We start from the raw sequence: 24,353 nt of genomic DNA, 5'->3' as shown, positions 1-24,353 counted from the left end.
GTGTCCTCCTTTTTTTTTATTTTTATTTTTTTAAGATTTTATTTATTTATTCATGGTAGACACAGAGAGAGGGAGAAAGAGACACAGAGACACAGGCAGAAGCAGGCTCCATGCAGGGAGCCTGACGTGGGACTCGATCCTGGGACTCCAGGATCAGGCCCTGGGCTGAAGGCAGCGCTAAACCGCTGGGCCACCAGGGCTGCCCATCGTGTGTCCTCCTTAACGTCCATCACCCAGTTACTCCATCCCCTCATCCCTGCCCTCCAGCGACCCTCAGTTTATTTACTGTGATTAAGAATCTTATGGTTTGTTTCCCTTTCTGATTTTGTCTTTTTTTTTCCTTTTTTACTCTCTGTTCCTGTTTTGTTTCTTAAATTCCATATATGAGTGAGATCATAGAATTGACTTTCTCTGATGGACTTATTTCGGTTGGCATAATATCCTCTAGTTATGTCCTTATCATTGCAAATGGTAAGATTTCTTTTGTTCTTTGTTTTTTTTTTTGATGGCTGAGTAGTATCCTTGTGTGTGTGTGTGTGTGTGTGTTGACCACATCGTCTTTATCCATTTGTCCATGACATCTGGGCTCTTTCCATAGTTTGGCTATTGTGGACATTGCTGCTATAAACATTGGGGTACAGGTCCCCTTTTGAATCACTACATTAGTATATTTGGGGTAAATAGGCAGTAACTGCAATTGCTGGGTGGTAGGGTGGCTCTATTTTCAACTTTTTGAGGAGCTCTCATGCTGTTTTCCAGAGTGGCTGTGCCAGCTTGCATTCCCACCAACAGTGTAACTAGGGTTTCCCATAGGGGAAAGCTTTTTATTTTTTTTAAAGATTCTATTTATTCATGAGAGACACAGAGTGAGAGAGAGAGAGAGAGAGAGGTAGAGACATAGGCAGTGGGAGAAGCAGGCTTCATGCAGGGAGCCTGATGTGGGACTCATCCCAGGTCTCCAGGATCATGCCCTGGGGTGAAGGCAGGTACCAAACCATTGAGCTACCCAGGTGTCCCACCTCTAAAATCATCTAAACACCTGTAGCTTGTTCTCTGTACTAAAAAGAAATGTGCAGCTGTGCACCAGAATACATACAGGTAAGTTGTCATAATAGGCAAAAACTAAAAATGAGACAAATGTTCATTAAAGTTCAAAAAACCAATTAAAGGGGCATCCCGGGTGGCTCAGCGGTTTAGCGCCTCCTTCATTCAGCCCAGGGTGTGATCCTGGAGACCTGGGATCGAGTCCCTCATCAGGCTCCTCGCATGGAGCCTGTTTTTCCCTCTGCCTTTGTATCTATGGCGCGCTCTCTCTCTCTCTCTCACGAATAAATAAATAAAATCCTAAAAAGGAAAGTGATTAAAAAAGAATGTTTTACATTTACCCTCATTTACCATTGTCAGTGCTTTTTATTTATGTAGATCCAAATTTCTACCTGATATTACTTTCTCTACCTAGACTTCCTTTATTTATTTTTTTAAAGATTTTAAAATTATTTTTTCATGAGAGACACAGAAGGAGAGAGAGGCAGGGACACAGGCAGAAGGAGAAGCAGGCTCCACGCAGAGAGCCTGACCTGGGACTGGATTCCAGGTCTCCAGGATCATGCCTGGGGCCGAATGTGGTGCTAAACCACTAAGCCACTGGGGCTGCCCTTCCTTTAATATTTTTTTTCTCATAGTTGGCTACTGGTGTAAATCCTCTCTCTTTTTTTAAAAAAATTATTTATTCATGAGAGACACACAGAGGCAGAGACCTGCAGAAGGAGAAGCAGGCTTCCTGGGGAGAGCCTGATGCTGGACTCATCCCAGGACCCCAGGGTTCATGACCAGAGCTGAAGGCAGATACTCAACCACTGAGCCACCCAGGCGCCCCTAAATCCTCTCTTTTATAGGAAAGAAAATGATTTATTTCTTATATTTGAAAGATAATTTCTTTAGCTATAGAATAGGTTGATAGGGCACCCCCCGTGGCGCAGTGTTTTAGCGCCACCTGTGGTCCAGGGTGTGATCCCGGAGACCTGGGATTGAGTCCCACGTCAGGCTTCCTTTATGGAGCCTGCTCTTCCCTCTGCCTGTGTCTCTGCTTCTCTCTCTCTCTCTCTTTCTCTGAATAAATAAATCTTAAAAAAAATAAAAAAGAATAGGTTGATAGTTTCTTTCAGTATTTTATTTTATTTTTTACTTTTAAAGATTTTATTTATTCATGAGAGACACAGAGAGAGGCAGAGAGGTAGACAGAGGGAGAAGCAGGCTCCATGCAGGGAGCTTGATATGGGACTCCATCGCCGGACTCCAGGATCACGCCCTGGGCTGTAGGCCAGGCGCTAAACAGCTGGGCCACTGGGGCTGCCCTATTTCAGTATTTTAAAAATAATGCTTTACTATCTTCTGGCTTGCGTTTCTAACAAGTTGGCTATCATTCTTATATTTGTTATTATGATTAAGTATCTTTTTGTCCTTTGCCTGATTTTATATCTTTTTTTTTTTTTTTAACCATAAGCTCCATACCCAACATGGGGCTTGAACTGACTATCTTGAGATTGAGAGTTGGATGCTATACTGATTGAACCAGCCAGGCACCACCCCTATGGTTTTTTATCTATCACTGGTTTTTAGCACTTGACAATTATGTGCTTTGGTGTGTGTTTTTTTTTTCTTCGTGTTTCTTTTGCTTGGAGTTTGTTGATTTTTGGATCTGTGGATTTATGCTTATCAAAATTGGCAAGTTTTCTGCCATCTTTTATTTTTAAAATTTATTCAATTTTTTGGTGTTTATTTTTGCCATAGTTTCTTTATTTTTTAATATTTTATTTATTCATGAGAGACAGAGAGAGGCAGAGACACAGGAGGAGGGAGAAGCAGGCTCCATGCTGGGAGCCCGACGCGGGACTCGATCCCGGGACTCCAGGATCGCGCCCGGGGCCAAAGGCAGGTGCCAAACCACTGAGCCACCCAGGGATCTCGAAATTATTTTTTTAATTAAAATTAAAATTTATTTATTCATCAGAGGCAGAGACCTAGGCAGAGGTGAAGCAGGCTCCCTGCGGGAAGCCCGATGTGGGACTCAATCCCAGGATTCCGGGACCATGACATTATTTTTTAAGATTTTATTTATTTATTCATGAGAGACACAGGCAGAGACACAGGCAGAGGGAGAAGCAGGCTCCATGCAGGGAGCCTGACACGGGACCTGATCCAGGATCTCCAGGATCAGGCCCTAGGCCGAAGGCAGCAGTAAACTGCTGATCCACCCGGGCTTCCCTACTCATGAAGTTCTATTAAAAAAAAGTTTATTTTAGAGGGGCGGGGGGAGAGGACAGAGGGAGGAGAACTGAAAACAGACTCTGCATTGAGCATGTATGTAGCCTGTCATGGGACTCAGTATCATGACCCTGAGATTATGACCTGAGCCAAAATCAAGACTCAGAACGCTTAATTGACTGAACCATCCTGGTGCCCGAAAGTTCTGTTTTTGTTTTTTAAGCCTTTGTATTTCCGTTTTGTATAATTTTCACTGCTGTCTTTAAATTCCTTTTTTTTTTTAAATTTTTATTTATTTATGATAGCCATAGAGAGAGAGGCAGAGACACAGGCAGAGGGAGAAGCAGGGTCCATGCACCGGGAGCCTGATGTGGGATTCGATCCCGGGTCCCCAGGATTGCGCCCTGGGCCAAAGGCAGGCGCGCCAAACTGCTGCGCCACCCAGGGATCCCTGTCTTTAAATTCCTAATAATATTCTTGTTTAGTCTGATCAGTGCTAACCTTATTAAGTATATTTTTGTCTCCAGAAGTGTTATATGAGGAAAATATAATTTTTTTCTTTTTTAAATACCTTCTATTTTTCGTCCTGCTTTCCTTACATTCTTGAACATGTGGAATACATTTATTTATTTATTTATTTGGACTACATTTAAATAACTGCATTTATGTCCTCATCTATTTCTATCATCTATGTCCTTTCTGGTCTGTTTCTATGATTACCTTTTTTTCACTATGAATTTTATTTTTATTTTATTTTATTTTTATTTTATTTTATTTATTTTATTTTATTTTATTTTATTTTATTTATTTTTCACTATGAATTTTAATTCTCTGCTTCTTTGTTTGCCTGTTACATAACTTATCAGACATTGTGAGGTTTATTGCCGAGTGGTGGTTTTTGTGTTTTGTTTTTTTAATTCCTTTGGCTATATTTTGATTTTGGGATGCAGTTACTTGGAAACAGTTCAGTCCTGTTAGGATTGCCTTAAGTTTTATTAGGCAGTCCTGGATCTGTCTTTAGTGGATTTAAAACTCTATTACTAAAGGGGTACTTGCCCTCTGTAGTGCAGGTCTTTGTACCCTGGCTATTGGGAATGTGAACTATTGTCGACCCTGTGTGATCTCCAAAGATTGATCTCTTTTTTGGTAACTCTTACCTAAGTTTCCTCATGGAGAAGCTGATTAGCAGTTAGCCAAAGACTGGAGAGAACCTTCTGTAGATATCTGGAGCTTGCTGTCTCAATCCTGTATATTCTAGCCACCTCGATCTCTCCAAACCCCAAATTCTTGTCTCAGTTCTATGAGACAGAGCCCTTTTGGGTTCTGTGCTATGGACAAAATTCTGTACGCAGTAAGTTGTGGACATTTACAGGGCTTATTTCATTTATTTCCCTTCTCTCAGGTCAGTGTTCTGTGCTACTAGCTGTTCATTGTTTGAAAACTGATATTTCATGTTCTTGGCCATTTTTTAGTTGTTTGGGGTGGGAGGGTGAGTCTGTTAACTTCCATTATGGCTAATAGTTAAAAAAAAATAGTACTTTGACCCTCATCTATGTGGGGTATAAAACATTTTGTGTATTTTTGTTGCCAGTAGAGTGCCTCAATATTTGTAGCATGTATATACAGCATTCCTGTGTGTGTGTGTGTGTATGTTTAATGTTAGGGAGTATCTCCCTTTATTTTAACTTTTTTTTTTTTTTTTTTTTTTTTATGATAGTCACAGAGAGAGAGAGAGAGAGAGAGAGAGAGAGAGAGAGGCAGAGACATAGGCAGAGGGAGAAGCAGGCTCCATTTACCGGAAGCCCGACGTGGGATTCGATCCCGGGTCTCCAGGATCGTGCCCTGGGCCAAAGGCAGGCGCCAAACCGCTGCGCCACCCAGGGATCCCCTATTTTAACTTTTTTAAAGATTTTATGTATTTATTCATGAGAGGCAGAGACATAGGCAGAGGGAGACTTGATCACCACCTGAGCCAAAGGCAGACGCTCAACCACTGAGCCACCCAGGCTTCTCTCATGTGTTTGTTTTTGTGCTCATATTCCATTCTATTTGGATATTTGTGTTACTGTCACATTGGGTGATCCTAGACTGGTTTGTGATCTGTTGTTACTAGTCTACAAAGATCTGTTGTTACTAGTCTACAAAGAGAGAAGTATAAAAATTTGGAGTATTTATAAAAATTCATCTAATGGGGTGCCTGGCTGGCTCAGTTGGAAGAGCATGGGACTCTTGATCTTGGGGTTTTATATTTGAGCGCCATGTTGGATGTAAGTGATTCCTAAAAAAAAAAAAAAAAAAAAAAAAATCTTAAAAACCCAGCAAGGCGTGACTTTTTTTTTTTTTTAAATATTTTATTTATTTATTCATGAGAGACACAGGCAGAGGGAGAAGCAGACATCTCTAGGAGTGACTGTTTAAAAAAAAAAAAAAAAACAAAATAAAACACAAAACAACAAAATCTGTTGTACATTGGGGATCCCTGGGTGGCTCAGCGGTTTAGCACCTGCCTTCGGCCCAGGACGTGATACTGGAGTCCCGGGATCGAGTCCCACATCAGGCTCCCTGCTTGGAGCCTGCTTCTCCCTCTTGCCTGTGTCTCTGCCTCTCTTTCTTCTCTGTGTGTCTATCATGAATAAATAAATAAAGTCTTTTGAAAAAAATAAAAATCTGGTCCTTCAACCACAGGTAATTTGAGAAGCTTCTATTAGAATCTGGCCAAAATAACCCCTTAGTGAACTATTTGAACATAACTATGTATGACAAAATGTTTGTAGGTGAGGATCCACAGCCATCATTCCAAGATTCTGGGCAGATTATCTGCTTGCTTACCTGCAGCTAGAAGTACTGCCTTTTATTTTTTTTAATGTTTTATTTATTTATTCATGAGAGACGACACAGAGAGGCAGAGACATAGGCAGAGGGAGAAGTAGGCTTTATGCAGGGAGCCTGATGCGGGACTCCAGGAGCACGCCCTGGGCTGGAGGCAGATGCTCAACTGCTGAGCTCCCTAGGTGTTCCTGAAGTGTACTGCCTTTTAAACTATTCCTCATTCCTAAAGATCTAGCTATAAAGTGTCTGCTTATTTTCAACCCAGTTTTTTCCCCATTCCTCGGGGCTTTTCATTAAACTTGTTGATCAATATAATGTTCACAGAAGGATTAGCTTTGTGCAGTGGCAGTATCGTAGCCAATGAATGAGGTATATCCGAGGCAAGATTATTGCTAATTCACAGAAGGATTAGGAGTTGGAAGCAAAGAGTTTGAATTCTCCTGAAAGTAACTGGCAAATTTTTAAAATTAAAATTTAAATCTTTGAAGTATGTTCTAAGACTCAGACTCCCAATATAATTCTCACCTGTCATTTATTTATTTATTTATTTTTTAAGATTTTATTTATTTATTCATGAGAATACACAGAGAGGAGAGAGAGAAGCAGAGACACGCCGGCAGAGGGAGAAGCAGGCTCCATGCAGGGAGCCTGATGTGGGACTCGATCCTGGGTCCCCAGGATCACTCCCCGGGCTGAAGGCGGCGCTAAACCGCTGAGCCACCGGGGCTGCCCTCACCTGTCATTTATAATATCTTCTGCCTTTCTCTGTCTTTCTAAATAAGCTGTCCCCTCTGCTGGTTTTGTCTTGTTTTGTTTTTAAGTTTTTTTTTTTTTTTTAGTGGTCTCTACACCCAGCGTGGGTCTTGAACTCACAACCCCCTGATGAAGAGTCCCGTACTCTATTGACTGAGCCAGCCAGATGCCTCCCTGTCCCTTCTGCTTTTTTAACTGTTTGGTTGGAGACTGACTGTCTCCAAGGCACACAGTAGGTACTAAAATTAAAATATCTATTGGATTTAAATATCTATTGAATTGAGCAAGCTATTTTTTCATTTATCTTTTTATCTGTTTAACATATTGCATATGTTACTCATCTCTTTTCATAAATTTGTTATAACTAAACAAGAAGAAAGTCCAGTTTTAAAAAACTAATAGGCTACATTCTGTTTGTGTTTTTAAACTTTTGGAGAGTTTTTAGTTATTTTCTACATAGGAGAGCCCTTTTATCTTCTATAGCTTCTGTTCTCATAGTTCTAGCTTTCTTGCTATATGTACTCCCAATTCTGATTTATTGCTTCTGGGTAATACTTGGTTGTAAAGTACCCAGTAGTAAGGTTGCCTCTTTTCCTACTATTCTTTTCTCCATTTCACCAGTTTTGTTTGTTTCTTTAAGTAGGCTCCATGCCCAGCATGGAGCCCAACACAGGCTTGAGCTCACAGCTCTGAGATTAAGACCTACGCTGAAATCAAGAGTAGGACACTAAACCGATTTGGCCATCCAGGTGCCCCTCTCCATTTCACCAGTTAACAGAATTCTTAGCTCTTTTTTGAGATCTAGCATGCTTTGGGGGGCACATTTAGAAATGATGTATGTCCTTATCTGCCTTTGGGGTATATTTGAAAACTGATGATTAGAGCAGGTACAAATGCCAAGGATTTAAATAGCAAGTGCATGGGGGTCAATCTATAGGGTTCCTACTAGTAATTTAACAACCATGTCTTAAAACCTATCTTAAATAAAGTACAACTGTATTATGAAGAAATTGCAAATACAAGTGGATTGTAAATTTTTCTTTCACTTTATTTACCAGCTAAAAAATTTTTTTAGGGATTGCCTGGGTGGCTCAGTGGTTAAGCGTCTGCCTTCAGCTCAGGGTGTGATCCTGGAATCCCAGAGTTGAATCCCACATCGGGCTCCCTGCATGGAACCTGCTTCTCCTCTCTCTGCCTATGTCTTTGCCTCTCTCTCTGTGTCTCTTGTGAATAAATAAATAAATTTTTTTTAAATTTTTTTTATTATTATTTATTCATGATAGAGAGAGAGAGAGAGAGAGAGGCAGAGACACAGGCAGAGGGAGAAGCAGGCTCCATGCACCGGGAGCCCGACGTGGGACTCGATCCCGGGTCTCCAGGATCGCGCCCTGGGCCAAAGGCAGGCGCCAAACCTCTGCGCCACCCAGGGATCCCAATAAATAAAATTTTTAAGAAACATTTTAGGGAGGTGTGACGGGGGTGTGACAGGGGGAAGGGCCGAGGCAGAGGGAGAGAGAATCCCAGGCAGACTTCCTGTTGAACCTAGAGCCTGTCTCCGGTGATCCCATGACTCTCAGATCATGGCCCTAGCCAAAATCAAGAGTTGGATGGTCAACCAACTGAGCCACCCAAGACACTCTTATTTACCAATTTTCAAAATAATGCAGTGGTTTCCTGTCATTCTCCAAAGAAAACTAATAAGTTGTTTTTGTTAGAGAACTCATTGATTTAAATATTTGAAGCTTTTAATCCATTGTAGCTATTATTTTTGTTGATGCTCAGATTGACACTTTTTGACCAGTGGGATTTTATTCAGGCCGACTCTTTTTTTTTTTTTTTTTTTTTAATTTTTTTTAAATTTTTTTTTAAATTTATGATAGTCACAGAGAGAGAGAGAGAGAGAGAGAGAGAGAGAGGCAGAGACACAGGCGGAGGGAGAAGCAGGCTCCATGCACCGGGAGCCTGATGTGGGATTCGATCCCGGGTCTCCAGGATCGCGCCCTGGGCCAAAGGCAGGCGCCAAACCGCTGCGCCACCCAGGGATCCCTCAGGCCGACTCTTGAGTGTACTTTTGTAATTTTTTTGTACATTATTATTTTTATTTTTGTAGGTTATTACACATACCAAACTTAGAGAAAAGTTGTAAAACTTCTATAAAGAAAACTTTTATTGCTTTTCCCTGGATTCCTCATATTTGCTTTATAATTCTTTTTGCATGAATGTAAATATATATGACGACTTGGATACAGCTTCGTTGCTTTCTGGCATGAAAGCCAACTTCACCTTTGTACTTTCTGTGCCTTGGCTTAGAATCTTTTTTTCTTTTCTTTTCTCTTTTCTTTTCTTTCTTAGATTTTATTTATTCATGACAGAGGAGAGAGATAGAGACATAGGCAGAGGGAGAAGCAGGCTTCTTGAGGGGAGCCTGATATGGGACTCAATCCTGGGACATCGACCTGGGACACCGGGAGCACACCCTGAGCTGAAGGCAGATGCTCAACTGCTGAGTCACCTGGGCATCCTGAATCTATTATTTTTCAATGGGGTTTTGGTTCCTTCTAGTGAGAAATATATTTTTTGGAGTATAGTCTGAGTATCTGGGGGTGGGGTTTTTCATTGGTACTGAGTTGGTCATTATTTCTAAATCTTTTCAGTAAACCCAACCACAAAATTTTTTAAAGATCTTTTTTTTTTAAGCAGTTCTTTTCTCCAAGTTTGTCTTTTTTTTTTTTTTTTTTTAATTTTTATTTATTTATGATAGAGAGAGAGAGAGAGAGAGGCAGAGGCAGAGACATAGGCAGAGGGAGAAGCAGGCTCCATGCACCAGGAGCCCGATGTGGGATTCGATCCCGGGTCTCCAGGATTGCTCCCTGGGCCAAAAGCAGGCGCTAAACCGCTGCGCCACCCAGGGATCCCCCTAAAGATCTTTATTCAAACTTTTCAAAACTGAATATTCATGGAAACTTTGGGTTTTTTTTTTTTTTTAAGAACTTTAGTTTTAGTGAGCAATTTAACAGAATGTGAGGCTTTTAGGAATGCATATGTTAGATTATAACATATTTCACTCTTTTCCACCTGATCCTAAACTCAAAGCTAGGATGTGACCATTTTGTTTACTGTAGTATTCTCATGCTAGCAAATAGGCATTTAACAGATATTTGAGTGAAGATTAAATTTGATTATGTAGGTGAATAATACTTTTGAGATCTTAATATCCTGTTGGGCACTTAATAAATGGTAGCTCTATTATGGCTTTATTTTTTTCTTAATTTATTTAATTTCCAGGCTTAGAATAGCTTTCATCTTATTTTTTTTCCCTTAATTTTTCATTACAGGATTGAAGAAGATGCTCCTGCTCCTTCTACCTCTGCAGATAAAGTGGAGAGGTAAGATTATTTACAGTACAGTAGATTGATGTTTGGAATATAAACTAGAACTATATAACTTAAGGGCAGTATTATTCTTAATAGATAACAGTTGAGACTGAATATTAAGATACTTGTCTGTAGTTTATGGAGCAGGGAGCCTGATGAGGGTCACCGTCCCAGGACCCTGGGATCATGACCTGAGCTGAAGGCAGGTGCTGAACTGAGCCACCCAGGCACCCTGGTTTTTCATATTGAGTAAAATATCAGAATTGAAAGTTACTTAGTTCTGTTCCTCATTCGTTACTTGCCTATTCTTTTTGAATATTTCTGCTGATTTAGATCTTTATTTTTTTTAAATTACTTATTTATTTGTTCATGTAGACATAGAGAGAGAAGGAGAGAGAGAGGCTGAGATAGAACCAGACTCCACGCAGGGAGCCCGACGTGGGACTCGATCCTGGGACTCCAGGATGGCGCCCTGGGCCAAAGGCAGGCGCTAAACCGCTGAGCCACCCAGGGATTCCCCGCCCCCCTTTTTAAAGATTTTGTTTATTTATTCATGAGAGAGGCAGAGACACAGGCAGAGGGAGAAGCAGGCTTCTCACAGGGAGCCCGATGTGGGACTTGATCCTGGATCCTGGGATCATGCCCTGAGCCAAAGGCAGGCACTCGGACTGCTCAGCCACCCAGGCCTCCCCGTATTTATGGGTTTTTTTTTTTTTTTTAAGGTTTATTTATTTATGATAGAGAGAGAGGCAGAGACACAAGAGGAGGGAGAAGCAGGTCCATGCCCGGAGTCCGATGTGGGACTCGATCCCGGGACTGCAGGATCATGCCCTGGGCCAAAGGCAGACGCCAAACTGCTGAGCCACCCAGGGATCCCCTATATTTATGTATTTTTATTTATTTTTATTTGTTTGTATTATTTTTTTAATTTATGTATTTTTAAAGTAATCTCTACACCCAGTGTTGGGCTCAAACTTATAACCTTGAGATCAAGAGTTTCCTGTTCCATGGACAGAACTAGCTAGGTGCCCAATTTTTAGGGCTTTTAGTTGTACGTTTAGAAAGTCTGTTAATCCATTGGAGTTAATTTTTGTATGTGGTATGATAGAAGGTTGAAGTTTACTTTATTGCATATGGATATCCAATTATTCCAGTACCATTTGTTGAGAAAGATGATTTTTTTTCCCTCATTGAGTTGTCTTGGTACCTTTGTCAAAATTTCAAATGGTTGTAGGTATGTATCTGTTTTTGTGTTCTGGTCCATTTCATCTATTTGCCCTTTTATGTCAATTCCACATTATCTTTTGCTCTGTCTACCTACATATTTTTCATTTATTTTTCTTAGAGGTAGTAAAGCTTGCTGTATGAATTTATAGTTCTTTTAGATTCCTTTTTTGTTTGTTGCTTAATTAGCAAATGTTTATAGTGACATACAGTATGGGCTTTGTGAGTAGATAAACCTTAAGAGAAAGTAATCTAGGAAAGCTGTTGAGAATATTGCTTTGGGATTTCTTTCTTTTCTTTCTTTCCTTTCAAGATTTAATTTATTTATTCACGAGAGACACATACAGAGGTAGAAACAGAGCAGACCGAAAAGCAGGCTCCTTGTGAGGAGCCTGTTGTGGGACTTGATCCCGGGATTCTGGGATCCTATCCTGAGCCGAAGGCAGATGCTCATCCGCTCAGCCACCCAGGCATTCTTTTCTTTTGCTTTTATAGTGATGAATAAATGAGTTAACTAAGCTTTGCTGGAGAGGTCAAAGTTTGAAAGAAGTCAAAATGGTTTAAATGTAACAGGTATTCAACAAATGTTGTTGTTGTTGTTTTAAGTATTTGATACTTGAAAAAATATTTTTTTCTTGCAGCCTGGATGTGGATAATGAAGCTAAGAAACTGTTGGGTTTAGGACAGAAACATCTGGTGATGGGGGATATTCCAGCAGCTGTCAATGCATTCCAGGAAGCAGCTAGTCTTTTGTAAGTATTGTGTTTTGCTATGATGTGCTATGTTGTGTTAAAAGCTTTCTTTCTTTCTTTCTTTCTTTCTTTCTTTCTTTCTTTCTTTTTTTCTTTCTTTCTTTCTTTCTTTCTTTCTTTCTTTCTTTCTTTCTTTCTTTCTTTCTTTCTTTCTTTCTTTTTTCTTTTTCTTTTCTTTTCTTTTCTTTTCTTTCTTTTCTTTTTCTTTCTTTCTTTTCTTTTCTTTTCCCTTTCCCTTTCCTTTCCCTTTCCTTTCCCTTTCCTTTCCCTTTCCTTTCCTTTCCTTTCCTTTCCTTTCCTTTCCTTTCCTTTCCTTTCCTTTCCTTTCCTTTCTTTTTTTAAATTTTAATTTATTTATGATAGTCACAGAGAGAGAGAGGCAGAGACACAGGCAGAGGGAGAAGCAGGCTCCATGCACCGGGAGCCCGATGTGGGATTCGATCCCGCGTCTCCATGATCGTGCCCTGGGCCAAAGGCCGGCTCCAAACCGCTGTGCCACCCAGGGACCCCTCTTTCTTTTCTTTTCTTTTCTTTTCTTTTCTTTTCTTTTCTTTTCTTTTCTTTTCTTTTCTCCTTTTCCTTTCCTTTTCCTTTCCTTTTCCTTTCCTTTTCCTTTCCTTTTCCTTTCCTTTCCTTTCCTTTCCTTTCCTTTCCTTTCCTTTCCTTTCCTTTCCTTTCCTTTCCTTTCCTTCTTTCTTTTCTTTTTTCTTTTCTTTTGATTTTATTTATTCATGAGAGACACACAGAGAGAAGCAGAGACACAGGCAGAGGGAGAAGCAGGCTCCTCACAGGGAGCCCGATGTGAGACTTGATCCTGGACCCCAGGATCACTCCCTGAGCCAAAGGCAGATGCTCAACTGCTGAACTACCCAGGCATCCCAATGTGTTAAAAGTTTCTTATGGGGCAGCCTGGGTGGCTCAGTGGTTTAGCACCTGCTTTTGGCCCAGAGCTTGATCCTGGAGACCCGGGATCGAGTCTCATGTCAGGATCCCAGGATGGAGCCTGCTTCTTCTCCCTCTGCCTGTGTCTCTGCCTCTCTCTCTCTCTGTGTCTCTCATGAATAAATAAATAAATAAAATCTTTTTTAAAAAAAAGTTTCTTATGGGGCTGGGGAGGGAGAGGAGTTTTAAAAGACTGGATATTTTTCACGTACAAGTTTATTCCTGTAACTAATGATAAGACTTACATATCCCTGAGCAAATCTCACTCAGTCTTTGCTTTTACTGAGTAAGGTCGTTTGTTTTCCAAGGACTTTTTATAGTCCTTTTAGTAGGCTCTATGCCCAGTGCAGACCACAGTGCAGAGCTCAAACTTAAAACTGAGATCAAGACCTGAGCCCAAATCAATAGTCTGATGCTCAACTGACTGAGCTACACAGGTTCCCCTGTTCTGGGACTTAATTTTAAAACTTGAAGTTCTTGGGGGATCCCTGGGTGGCTCAGTGGTTTAATGCTACCTTCGGCCTGGGGTGTGATCCTGGAGTCCTGGGATCAAGTCCCACCTCGGGCTCCCTGCATGGAGCCTGCTTCTCCCTCTGCCTGTGTCTCTGCCTCTCTCTCTCTCTCTCTCTCTCTCATGAGTGAATAAATGAAATCTTTAAAAAAATAAAAATAAATACTCTTATAGGCAATTATTCAATTTTTAGAGTAGATCTTTAAGCAGTTTATAAAATATTTCTTTTTTTTATAGATGTGTAAAAGCATATGAAATGTAAGGTTTATATAGCTAAAGTTTAGAGGTGAGGGGATGCTCAGCAGTTGAGCGCCTGCCTTCGGCTCAGGGTGTGATCATGGAGTCCCGGGATCGAGTCTCACATCAGGCTCTCTGCATGGAGCCTGCATCTCCCTCTGCCTGTGTGTCTGCCCCTCTTTCTGTGTCTCTCAGGAATAAATAAATAAATAAAATCTTTAAAAAAAAGTTTAGAGGTGGGATTTGAACCCAGGTAGTCTGACTCCAGGGAATAAGCTGTTAGCTCTATAACATGATACTTTCTACATACATTATTCATTTTTTTAAAAAATATTTTATTTATTCTTGAGAGAGAGAGAGAGAGGTAGAGACACAGGCAGAGGGAGAGGCAGGATCCATGCAGGGATCCCGATGTGGACTCCATCCCGGGATTCCAGTATCATGCCCTGAGCTGAAGGCAGATGCTCAACCGCTGAGCCACCCAGGCATCTCTACTTTGATTCATTCTTCAGGTCTCAGCCAAAGGTCCCGTTACTGTTCTGGGCTATACTGACATTCATCTTACGGGAGGAAAAACACCTGTTAATGTAGTTTGGCTCTTAGATTATATACTATAACTGTAGCAAATTGATGTCACTTGGAACATATATATATAGAGAGAAAGACCAGGCACTATATTAACTTTCTACATTGTGTGTGTGTGTGTGTGTGTAAGATTTTTTTTTTTTTAAGATTTTATTTGTTTATTCATGAGAGAGAGAAGGAGGGAGGGAGGCAGAGATACAGGCAGACAGAGGGAGAAGCAGGCTCCATGCAGGGAGAGAAAGAGAGAGAAGAGAGGGAGAGAGAGAGAGAGAGAGGCAGAAATACAGGGAGAGGGAGAAGCAGGCTCAACTCAGGGAGCCTAAGATGGGACTCAATCCCGGGTCTCCAGGATCAGGCCCTCTGCCGAAGGTGGCACTAAATCACTGAGCCACCTGGGCTGCCCCCCGCTCTTTTTATAAAGTAAGCTTCAGGGGATCCCTGGGTGGCTCAGCGGTTTAGTGCCTGCCTTTGGCCCAGGGTGCGATCCTGGAGTCCTGGGATAGAGTTCCGCGTCGGGCTCCCTGAATGGAGCCTGATTTCCCTCTGTCTGTGTCTCTGCCTCTCTTTCTCTCTCTGTCTCTCTCTCTATCATGAATAAATAAAATCTTTAAAAAAAAAAAAAAAAAGCTTCATGCCCAGCATGGAGCCCACAGTGGGGCTTTGTTTTTAAAGATTTTATTTAGAAAGACAGCATGATCTGGAGGAAAGGCAGAGGGAGAGGAACAAGCAGATTCCCCACAGAGTGCAGAGCCTCACAGAGGGCTCAATCCGAGAACCCTGAGATCATGATCTGAGCCAAAATCAGAAACTTAACCAACTGAGTCACCCAGGCACCCCCCAGCATGGGGCTTTGAACTCAAAACCTTGAAATCAAGAGTAGACCTTTAACTGAACGGCCCAGGCACCCCATACATTTTTAAAGTCCCTTTGTCCTTAACTTGAAAGCACGAGAAGGGGGAAGTATTAGTTTCCTGGAAGGATGTGTCCCTGAAGAAATGTCATTTTATAATTTAAAGAACTAGAAATATTTCAGGTTAGATGTTAATTTAGATCTTTCATGTTTATTCTCTTTGTAGAGGTAAGAAGTATGGAGAGACAGCTAATGAGTGTGGAGAAGCCTTCTTTTTCTATGGGAAATCCCTTCTGGAGTTGGCAAGGTATGTCTTTCAAGCTGCACTGTTTTTATTTTTTTATTTATTTATTTTTTTTTTTGGTTTTTATTTTTTAAGATTTATTTGAGAGAGAGCAAGTGCGGGGTTTGGGGTGGCAAGGGAGAGGGTGAATCCTTAGGCAGATTCCCTGCTGAGGGGGGAGCCCAATGTGGGGCTCCCATCTGACAAACCTGAGATCATAACCTGAGCCAGAAGCAAGAGTCTGAGGTGCCCCTCAAACTGCAATTTATTTATTCATGAGAGACAGAGAGAGAGAGAGAGAGAAGCAGAGACATAGGCAGAGGGAGAAGCAGGCTTCACGCAGGGAGCCCTATGTGGGACTCCATCCTTGCATTCTGTCACCATGCCCTGAGCCAAAGGCAGACTCCTAACTGCTGAGTCACCCAGGCGTCCCTCAGACTGCAGTGTTTAAGTAGGGTATTTTGTTTGTTTTTTTTAATTTTTTTATTTGTTTATGATAGAGAGAGAGAGAGAGGGAGGCAGAGACATAGGCAGAGGGAGAAGCAGGCTCCATGCACCGGGAGCCCGACGTGGGATTTGATCCTGGGTCTCCAGGATCGCGCCCTGGGCCAAAGGCAGGCGCTAAACCGCTGCGCCACCCACGGATCCCCTAAGTAGGGTATTTTGAATCGCATTAATGGTCTATTTAAAAACTTAAGTTTCGGTTTTTGCCAAGATTATTTACTACCTTCACAACTTTATATGAGGCGGGTAAGACTGGTTTCACTAAGAAAGGGGGTTTAGAAGGAATGCAAAATATTGATGGAAGTTTTGGAAGGCACTTGATGCAGAATAAACTTATGCTTGGTTTTTCTTTTTTTTTCTTTTTTTTTTTTTTTTTTTAATTTTTATTTATTTATGATAGTCACACACACACATATAGAGAGAGAGGCCGAGACATAGGCAGAGGGAGAAGCAGGCTCCATGCACTGGGAGCCTGACGTGGGATTCGATCCCGGGTCTCCAGGATCGCTCCCTGGGCCAAAGGCAGGCGCCAAACCACTGCGCCACCCAGGGATCCTCTAGAGCGAGAATTTTCAAAAGCACTCTCAGAACAGTCATCCTCAGCCAGGACTGAATGAAGGACAAATTGAAAACACTACCATATGAAAATGTTTAGTAAATAAAACAGTCTTAACTATTGGAAAGTTGTGTATTTTTCACTGGAGTTTATTAACCAAAATAAAATCTATTGAGGGTACACAAACTAGCAAATATTTTATGCCTCATTTAATCCAGTTCTGGTAAGTATTTTGTAGGTCATTTTGATGATTTGTCAGGAAAGTCTTGCCAGAATGTTTTTAAGCCAACTAGAGGAATATGGGGTAGATACAAGGTTTGAGAAATATGGCCCTATGGTAAAGTGAATATAAATTGATCTTTTTTAAATATATTTTATTTATTTATTCATGAGTGACAGAGAGAGAGAGAGAGAGAGACGCAGAGACACAGGCAGAGGGAGAAGCAGGCTCCATGCAGGGAGCTGGATGGGGGACTCGATCCTGGGACTCCAGGCCAAAGGCAGGCGCTAAACCGCTGAGCCACCGGATCCCTAAATTGATCTTTTGATAATAGTCATCGGTGCTTTTTAGGCAGGTGGATGAGGGGTGTGCTTTTTTTTTCTGAGTGCTTTTATGGCCTTAATTTATATTAGTTTTGGTCACTGCTTTTCTTCAATGAATACTTAAAGTTTATATTCTCTGCACTTGATTGTTTTTCTGTTGCTTTTATAATATAGCACTATAATTTCTGTTGTAGAAAAACCGTTAGGTTCTAACTGTCATAACTTTGGTGCTTTGTCCTTTTGTTCTAGAATGGAGAATGGTGTGTTGGGAAATGCCCTAGAAGGTGTGCATGTGGAAGAGGAGGAAGGAGAAAAAACAGAAGATGAATCTCTGGTAGAAAATAATGATAACATAGATGGTATGTGGAGTTGCGTGTGACGTTCAGGAGATGCGACGTTTATTTCTTGTGTACAAGTGATGGGAGTAGGTCTCTCCCTGTCCTGGATGGTTTCTCCTAAGTTGCATTGGGTCGTACCTGCATCTGGTGGAGACTACAGTGTGGAGATAGCCAATTACTGAAATTGACAGCAGGCTTTTGTAAAAGGAAAACTGAATTTCCCCAATAAATGTGGTCATTTAAATTGACATTTTAAATATATAGCAACTTTAAATATTTTTCTAATGCAAATATTTAAAAGTCTACGCAGCTCAGTTATTTTATTTTAATTTTTTAAAAGATTTTATTTATTCATGATAGACCTAGAGAGAGAGATAGGCAGAGACACAGGCAGAGGGAGAAGCAGGCTTCATGCAGGGAGCCCAACGTGGGACTCGATCCTGGGTCCCCAGGATCGCGCTCTGGGCCAAAGGCAGGCGCCAAACTGCTGAGCCACCCAGGGATCCCCAGCTCAGTTATTTTAGTAGCAGTGCTTCTGGAGTATTTTTACATTTTTTTGTCTAAGAAAAGTAACTTCTTAGTGGAGTTTGGCTACTAGAGTTTTACATACTAGTTGGAGGTTTATAATGTTTAGAGGAGAGCATAAAGCTTGGCATCTCTTAACCTAACTGATAATCAAAATGCTCAAGTAAAAACAATATCTAATTTAAGGAGCTTGGGTTTCTTTTGCAATAAGTTGCTCTGCTATCTGGGACTTTTCCCTTTGCTTTTCTCAAGGGGGCAGATAATTTTTTAGGCCATCTGCTAAAATTTAAGCCAGGCTGTTTGAGGGTTTAAAGGGAATGTATTTTTAGTTTCCATTTATGCCTTTATCACTAAATTCGAAGACATGTTTATGCTTCATGTTCTTTAACCATGTAGAGGAAGCAAGGGAAGAGTTGAGAGAACAGGTTTATGACGCCATGGGAGAAAAAGAAGAAGCAAAAAAACCAGAAGACCAGTCTCTGGTAAAGCCTGAAATTGATAAAGAGCAGGAGAATGAAATGGAGAAGGGTGGAAGAGAAGACATGGATATAAGTGAGCCTGCAGAGGAACTACAGGAAAAAGTTGAGTCCACTCCAGATCAGTTAACTGAAACCACTGAGGCAAAAGAAATAGCAGCACCAGAAGGACTGAATGAAGCCAAGGTCACTTCTGGGAAGCCAGAACAGGAAGCCCCAGATGCTGAGGAAGGAAAATCAGTTTGTGGAACTGACGTGCAAGATGAATGCAGAGAAAAAGGTCAGGAGAAGCAGGGAGAAGTAATTGTGAGCATAGAGGAGAAGCCAAAAGAAGCTTCAGGAGAGCAGCCTGTTACAACTCTTGAAAAGCAGGATACTGCAGTGGAGGCAGAAGCAGAGCCTATAGATTCAGCAGTCAAGCCAGTGGCTGGGGGTGGGAATGAGCCAAAGGAGCAGGTAGCAGCTGCCTCTGAAAATGAGCCAGGAAGGGCTGTTCTTGAGCAGCTGGTAGGGCAAGAAATGCCTCCTGCTGAAGAGTCACCAAAGGTGACAATAGAGCTTGCAGAGGCCTCAGCTGCAGAAGCTGGGTCAGAAGTCTCTGAGAAGCCTGGGCAGGAGGCCACAGTTCTCCCTAAGGATGGTACAGTCAATGGATTGTCAGCTGCAGGAGATCAGACTCCTGTTGAACAACAGACTAATGTAGAAGAACTGACAGAAACAAAAGATGGCTCAGGACTAGAGGAGGAGGTCAGGGCAGAGTTGGTTCCTAGCCAGGAGGAAACTAAGCTGTCCATAGAAGAGTCTGAGGCAGCTGGAGATGGGGTTGAGACCAAGGTACCCCGGGGGGCTCCTGAGAAATCGCCTGAAGACAAAGTTAAGATAGCTGCTAATGAAGAAACACGAGAAAGAGAAGAACAGATGAAAGAGGGTGAAGGTAACCGGGATATGCAAGAGCTGCAGTGGGTGGAGTACATTCTGGATTTGACTCACTAATCATGGGTAAAAGTCAGCCTTCCATTCAGGATTTTCCGTCTGCCTTTGGATTAGAAAAGGGCTAAATGAAAATGGGGATAGCTTAAGAAGATTTTGATAAGTTGAGCAAGTCAAATGCAAGTCTTCAGGCTTATAAACTAACGCTTTTACTAACTGCAAAATAGGCCTTCTCTGATTTCTGAGACTTGGCTAGCTATCAGTAACTTATACATACTAGCCAATAAAGGTGGATGGGGGCTGGTGGAGTAGGTAGGGAAATAGTGGGCTAGGCTGGCAGAGAATGCTGAATGGATGTTCACTTGCATGCCTCTGGATTATTTAATTTACTGTTCACATGGTTCCTATTCTCTGCTTTAGGAAGCAGAATTAGAACAGTAGAATCCAGTGAATTGGTACACTTAAGCAGGCATGCCATTTAAATGAAGGCAGTTAACCACAGTGAAAGAATTCTGGTGACTCTCTTTTAGTCTTCAGGAAGTGTTCAGAGGCTTATTTACATTAGTTTTAAATTAGCCTCCTCCAAAAGATAACAAAAAACTTAACATTTAGCCCTCTTGCTGCTTTCCCCCTCATTTCATGCTTGCTTTGGCTGCTAAACTGAAGTTTTTGTTACTTAGAACATAAACTGTGGGATGCTTTGTGTAGTATCACTGGTTTAATTTTGATTCAATTCCATCAAGATGTATAAGCCTCTAGCATTTACATAATTGGCACGTCTGACTTGAGTGGTACTATCATTTGAGGATTCTACTGTCCGTAAGGCTTATCTAACGTTGATATTAATAACTACAGGTATATTCCAGTTAATAGTTATTAGTTCATATAACTGACAGACTACTTTAAGAGTTCTCATCAGTTTTAGATTTTCAAAGACCCACTATCAGTATTTGCAGCTCATTCTGGTAAAACTACATTTTACCTATGTGCAGGTCCTTGCACTCCAGCCAGCACAGGCATGGTAACCAGAAGTGAATTGGCTAAATGATAGCGCCACTGGGCTGCTTATTGGGTTTTAGGAGTTCTTTATGGAAAAAAAACTGAATGCCTCAATTTTAAAAAGCTACCATGTCTTAATCTTTAATGATAGTGATCAAAGACAGAAGATCTGCTGGCTCTATTAATTTGGACTTTGAATAATAAGGTATAGTATAGTAGAGAGGTCCTGCTTCTCCAGTTCAAAAACTATTCAGTTGGATTATAAGTAACATTGTTAGAGTTCCCTCACATTCATTATTATTATTATTTTTAAAGATTTTATTTATTCATGAGAGACACACACAGGCAGAGACACAGGCACAGGGAGAAGCGGGCTTCATGCCAGGAGCTCCATGTGGGACTCGATCCTGGAGCTCCAGGACCACGCCCTGAGCCAAAGGCAGACGCTCAAACGCTGAGCCACCCAGGCGTCCCAATTATTTTTGATTCCAAAAAAAAATACTATACAGTAGGTAGTACTCCTCTGGGGAGAGCATGAAGAAATTGAGACTTAGGGCTTATGTTACTTGTTTAGGGTCAAACACACTAAGTCATAGAACTAGAATCAGACCCTAGATCTTACATGAATGTATATTCTTCTCAAGCCTACCTCACAGTGAGGAAGGAGACTTTTATCTGGTCACTCTTTTTATTTATTTGTTTTTTAAAGATTTATATATTTGAGAGAGTGAGCAAGTGAAGCAGGGAGAGAGAAACTTTAGCAGATTCTATGTTCAGCACAGATCCTGATTGGGGGCTTGATCTCACAACCCTGCAATTGACCTGAGCCAAAAACCAAGAGTCCTTTATTTTTTTTTATTTTTTTTTTTAAGATTTTATTTATCTATTCATAGAGACACACACACACAGAGAGGCAGAGACACAGGCAGAGGGAGAAGCAGGCTCCATGCAGAGAGCCTGACGTGGGACTCGATCCCGGGTCTCCAGGATCACGCCCTGGGCTGCAGGCAGCGCCAAGCCGCTGCACCACTGGGGCTGCCCCCAAGAGTCCTTTATTTTATTTATTTTTAAAATTTTTATTTATTTATGATAGTCACACAGAGAGAGAGAGAGAAAGAGAGGCAGAGACATACGCAGATGGAGAAGCAGGCTCCATGCACCCAGAGCCCGACGTGGGATTCGATCCTGGGTCTCCAGGATCGCGCCATGGGCCAAAGGCAGGCGCTAAACCGCTGCGCCACCCAGGGATCCCAAGAGTCCTTTAAACATCTGGTCACCAACATGCCTCTCTGGTCACTTTTTTTTTTTTTTTTTTTTTTAAGATTTTGTTTATTCATGAGAGACACACAGAGGCAGAGACCTAGGCAGAGGGAGAAGCAAGCTCTCTTTGGCGACCCAATGCAGGACTTGATCCCAGGACCCCGGGATCACATCCTGAGCCAAAGGCAGACACTCAGCCACTCAGCCACCAAGGCATTCCTCTCTCCTCTTTTTATGTAGCAACATTAGCTTGAAAAAAATCTTCTAAGTATTTTTTTTTTTTTTAAGATTTTATTTGACAGAATGAGTGACAGCACAAGCTGGGGGAGCTATAGGCAGAGGGAGAAGGGAGAAGCGGACTTCCCACAGCTGGGAGCCCAGTGTGGGCCTTGATCTCAGGACTCTTTTTTTTTTTTTTTTTTTTAAGATTTTATTCATTTATTCATAGAGAGAGGCAGAGACACAGGCAGAGGGAGAAGCAGGCATCATACAGAGAGCCTGACATGGGACTCGATCCAGGGTCTCCAGGATCACGCCCTGGGCTGCAGGTGGCACTAAACCGCTGCGTCACAGGGGCTGCCTGATCTCAGGACTCTTGAGATCATCTGAGCTGAAGGCAGATGCTTAACTGGCTAAGCCACCCAGGCATCTCCTTCCTCTTTTTTTTTTTTTTTTTTTAAAGATTTTATTTAAGTGATCTCTATACTTAATGTGGGGCTCAAACCCACAACCCTGAGATCAAGGGTCCAGTGCTCTACTGACTGAGCCAGCCAGGCACCCCATAGGTTTTCTCTTAAAATCCCATTTTCTACCACCTCTCAGGCTGTCCATATCCCTAATAAAGATAGTTGGTCTGTTCTTTTCTAAGTGTCATGCTAGATATGATTGGTAAGTGAACAAAGCCTAAAAGTTATTTTTTTCAAGATTGATTTATTCATGAGAGACAGAGAAAGAGTGAGGGGGGTGGGGCACAGACCTAGGCAGAGGGAGAAGCAGGCTCCATGCAGGAAGCCCAATGTGGGACTCGAGCCTGGGTCCCAGGATCATGCCCTGAGCTGAAGGCAGACGCTCAACTGCTGAGCCACCCAGGCGTCTCCAAAGTTTTTAAATTTTAGGCACATAGCGTGGCCATTCTCAGACTATACTGGTCAGTCTGTAGTGTTTACCTGACTTAATCCTGTGGGAGTTCTAGAGTAACCAGAGAATCAGCAGATTGCCTTTACTTTGTCTTTAAGAATTTTTCTTCTTGGGATCCCTGGGTGGCGCAGCGGTTTGGCGCCTGCCTTTGACCCAGGGCGCGATCCTGGAGATCTGGGATCGAATCCCACGTCAGGCTCCCGGTGCATGAAGCCTGTTTCTCCCTCTGCCTGTGTCTCTGCCTCTCTCTCTCTCTCTCTCTCTCTGTGACTATCATAAATAAATAAAAATTAAAAAAAAAAAAAAAAAAAAGAATTTTTCTTCTTTGTGCTGTTCTGTGCCCTTAACTTTTGAACAGGCTGCAAATCAGAGAAATGGTATAAAACTGTGTTTCCCTTTTCTCCAAGGCATCCTACAAAGAAGATTCCATTTTTAGAGAGGCTTGGAAAATATTTTAACAGATCACTTTACTGAGGACATAAAGGCATTCCAATATCTGGGTATAACTTACCAGGTTGGAAAGTATTGTTTTAAAGTAATGGCTTTCTCATAACCTAGCTTCCTTTCCACCATTCCTTGAGGATAGTACAGATTTCTCAAGGAAAACCAGTATTTTTTTCAGATATCATAAGAATTTTTATTTTAAAATTTGATGTAAAAATAAGGTTTTATGTCAAATTAGATGTCACCTGGCATTCTGGTATGAATAGGAACAGATACGAGATAATTTAAGAATACAGAAGAACAATACATATTTTGTCAAATTTTCCTACAAATTAGGAAGGTAAAAGTGTTTGTTTCATAGATAAACTTCACCCATCTAGAGAATTTTTTTTTAAAGATTTATTTATTCATGAGAGACAGAGAGAGAGAGGTAGAGCCATAGGCAGAAGGAGCAGAGAGAGAGAGAGGTAGAGACATGGGCAGAGGGAGAAACAGGCTCCATGCAGAAAGCCTGATGCGGGACTTGATCCTGGTACTACAGGATCCCACCCTGAGCCGGAGGCAGACTCAACTGTTGAACCACCCAGGCGTCCCTTGTCTAGAGAATTCTTGAGAATGGACTGTATTGTTAATAAAACCACCCATCTAGTCTAACAGTACTGAGTATACAAATGATTTGGAAATATGGGTACAGAAAGATAATGGTGTATTATGATGGTATTTATTTCAGAAGTACTAAATTACATGGTCAGCATCAACAGGGGAAAAGTGAGCCATTTGATAAAATAGTTTGCTATAGGTTAATTAGCCTGTAACTGGTTCTTAGAGGAATTTTTTTTTTTTTTTAATTTCTTAATGTAATCTCTACACCTAGCATGGGCTAGAACTCCCAACACTGAGATCAAGAGTTGCATGCTCACTAACTGAGCCAGCCAGGCACCTTTCTTAGAGAACTTCTTTAGATTGTCTTATTAATTTATAATGTTTAGGAATTTTCTGTGCCTGTTCCCATTCTGAGGCAGTATTGTTAAACATAA

At 41.5% G+C, this 24,353-nt stretch overlaps 1 protein-coding gene across 3 annotated transcripts in view; it reads left to right on the top strand.

Annotated features, from left to right (window-relative positions):
• The window catches only part of NASP (nuclear autoantigenic sperm protein), a 40,501-nt gene that overhangs the window by 10,681 nt on the left and 5,467 nt on the right, over positions 1–24,353 (top strand). Inside the window, exons 2-7 of one of the 3 annotated variants that reach the window (XM_072724118.1) lie at positions 6,933–7,082; positions 10,182–10,232; positions 12,086–12,196; positions 15,548–15,628; positions 17,457–17,566; positions 18,467–19,480. In XM_072724118.1, coding sequence (XP_072580219.1) covers positions 12,144–12,196; positions 15,548–15,628; positions 17,457–17,566; positions 18,467–19,480 — 1,258 coding nt within the window. In that variant the 5' untranslated portion in view covers positions 6,933–7,082; positions 10,182–10,232; positions 12,086–12,143. The remainder of the gene's footprint in view (positions 1–6,932; positions 7,083–10,181; positions 10,233–12,085; positions 12,197–15,547; positions 15,629–17,456; positions 17,567–18,466; positions 19,481–24,353) is intronic. The other 2 variants (XM_025991931.2, XM_025991933.2) reach the window with 2 other exon arrangements.

The sequence above is a fragment of the Vulpes vulpes genome, chromosome 10 (assembly GCF_048418805.1).
Source record: "Vulpes vulpes isolate BD-2025 chromosome 10, VulVul3, whole genome shotgun sequence".
In the NCBI taxonomy this organism is placed as follows: Eukaryota; Metazoa; Chordata; class Mammalia; order Carnivora; family Canidae; genus Vulpes; species Vulpes vulpes.
The sequence above is the reverse complement of the archived record's forward strand: the minus strand, read 5'-3'. Positions and strand labels throughout refer to the sequence as shown.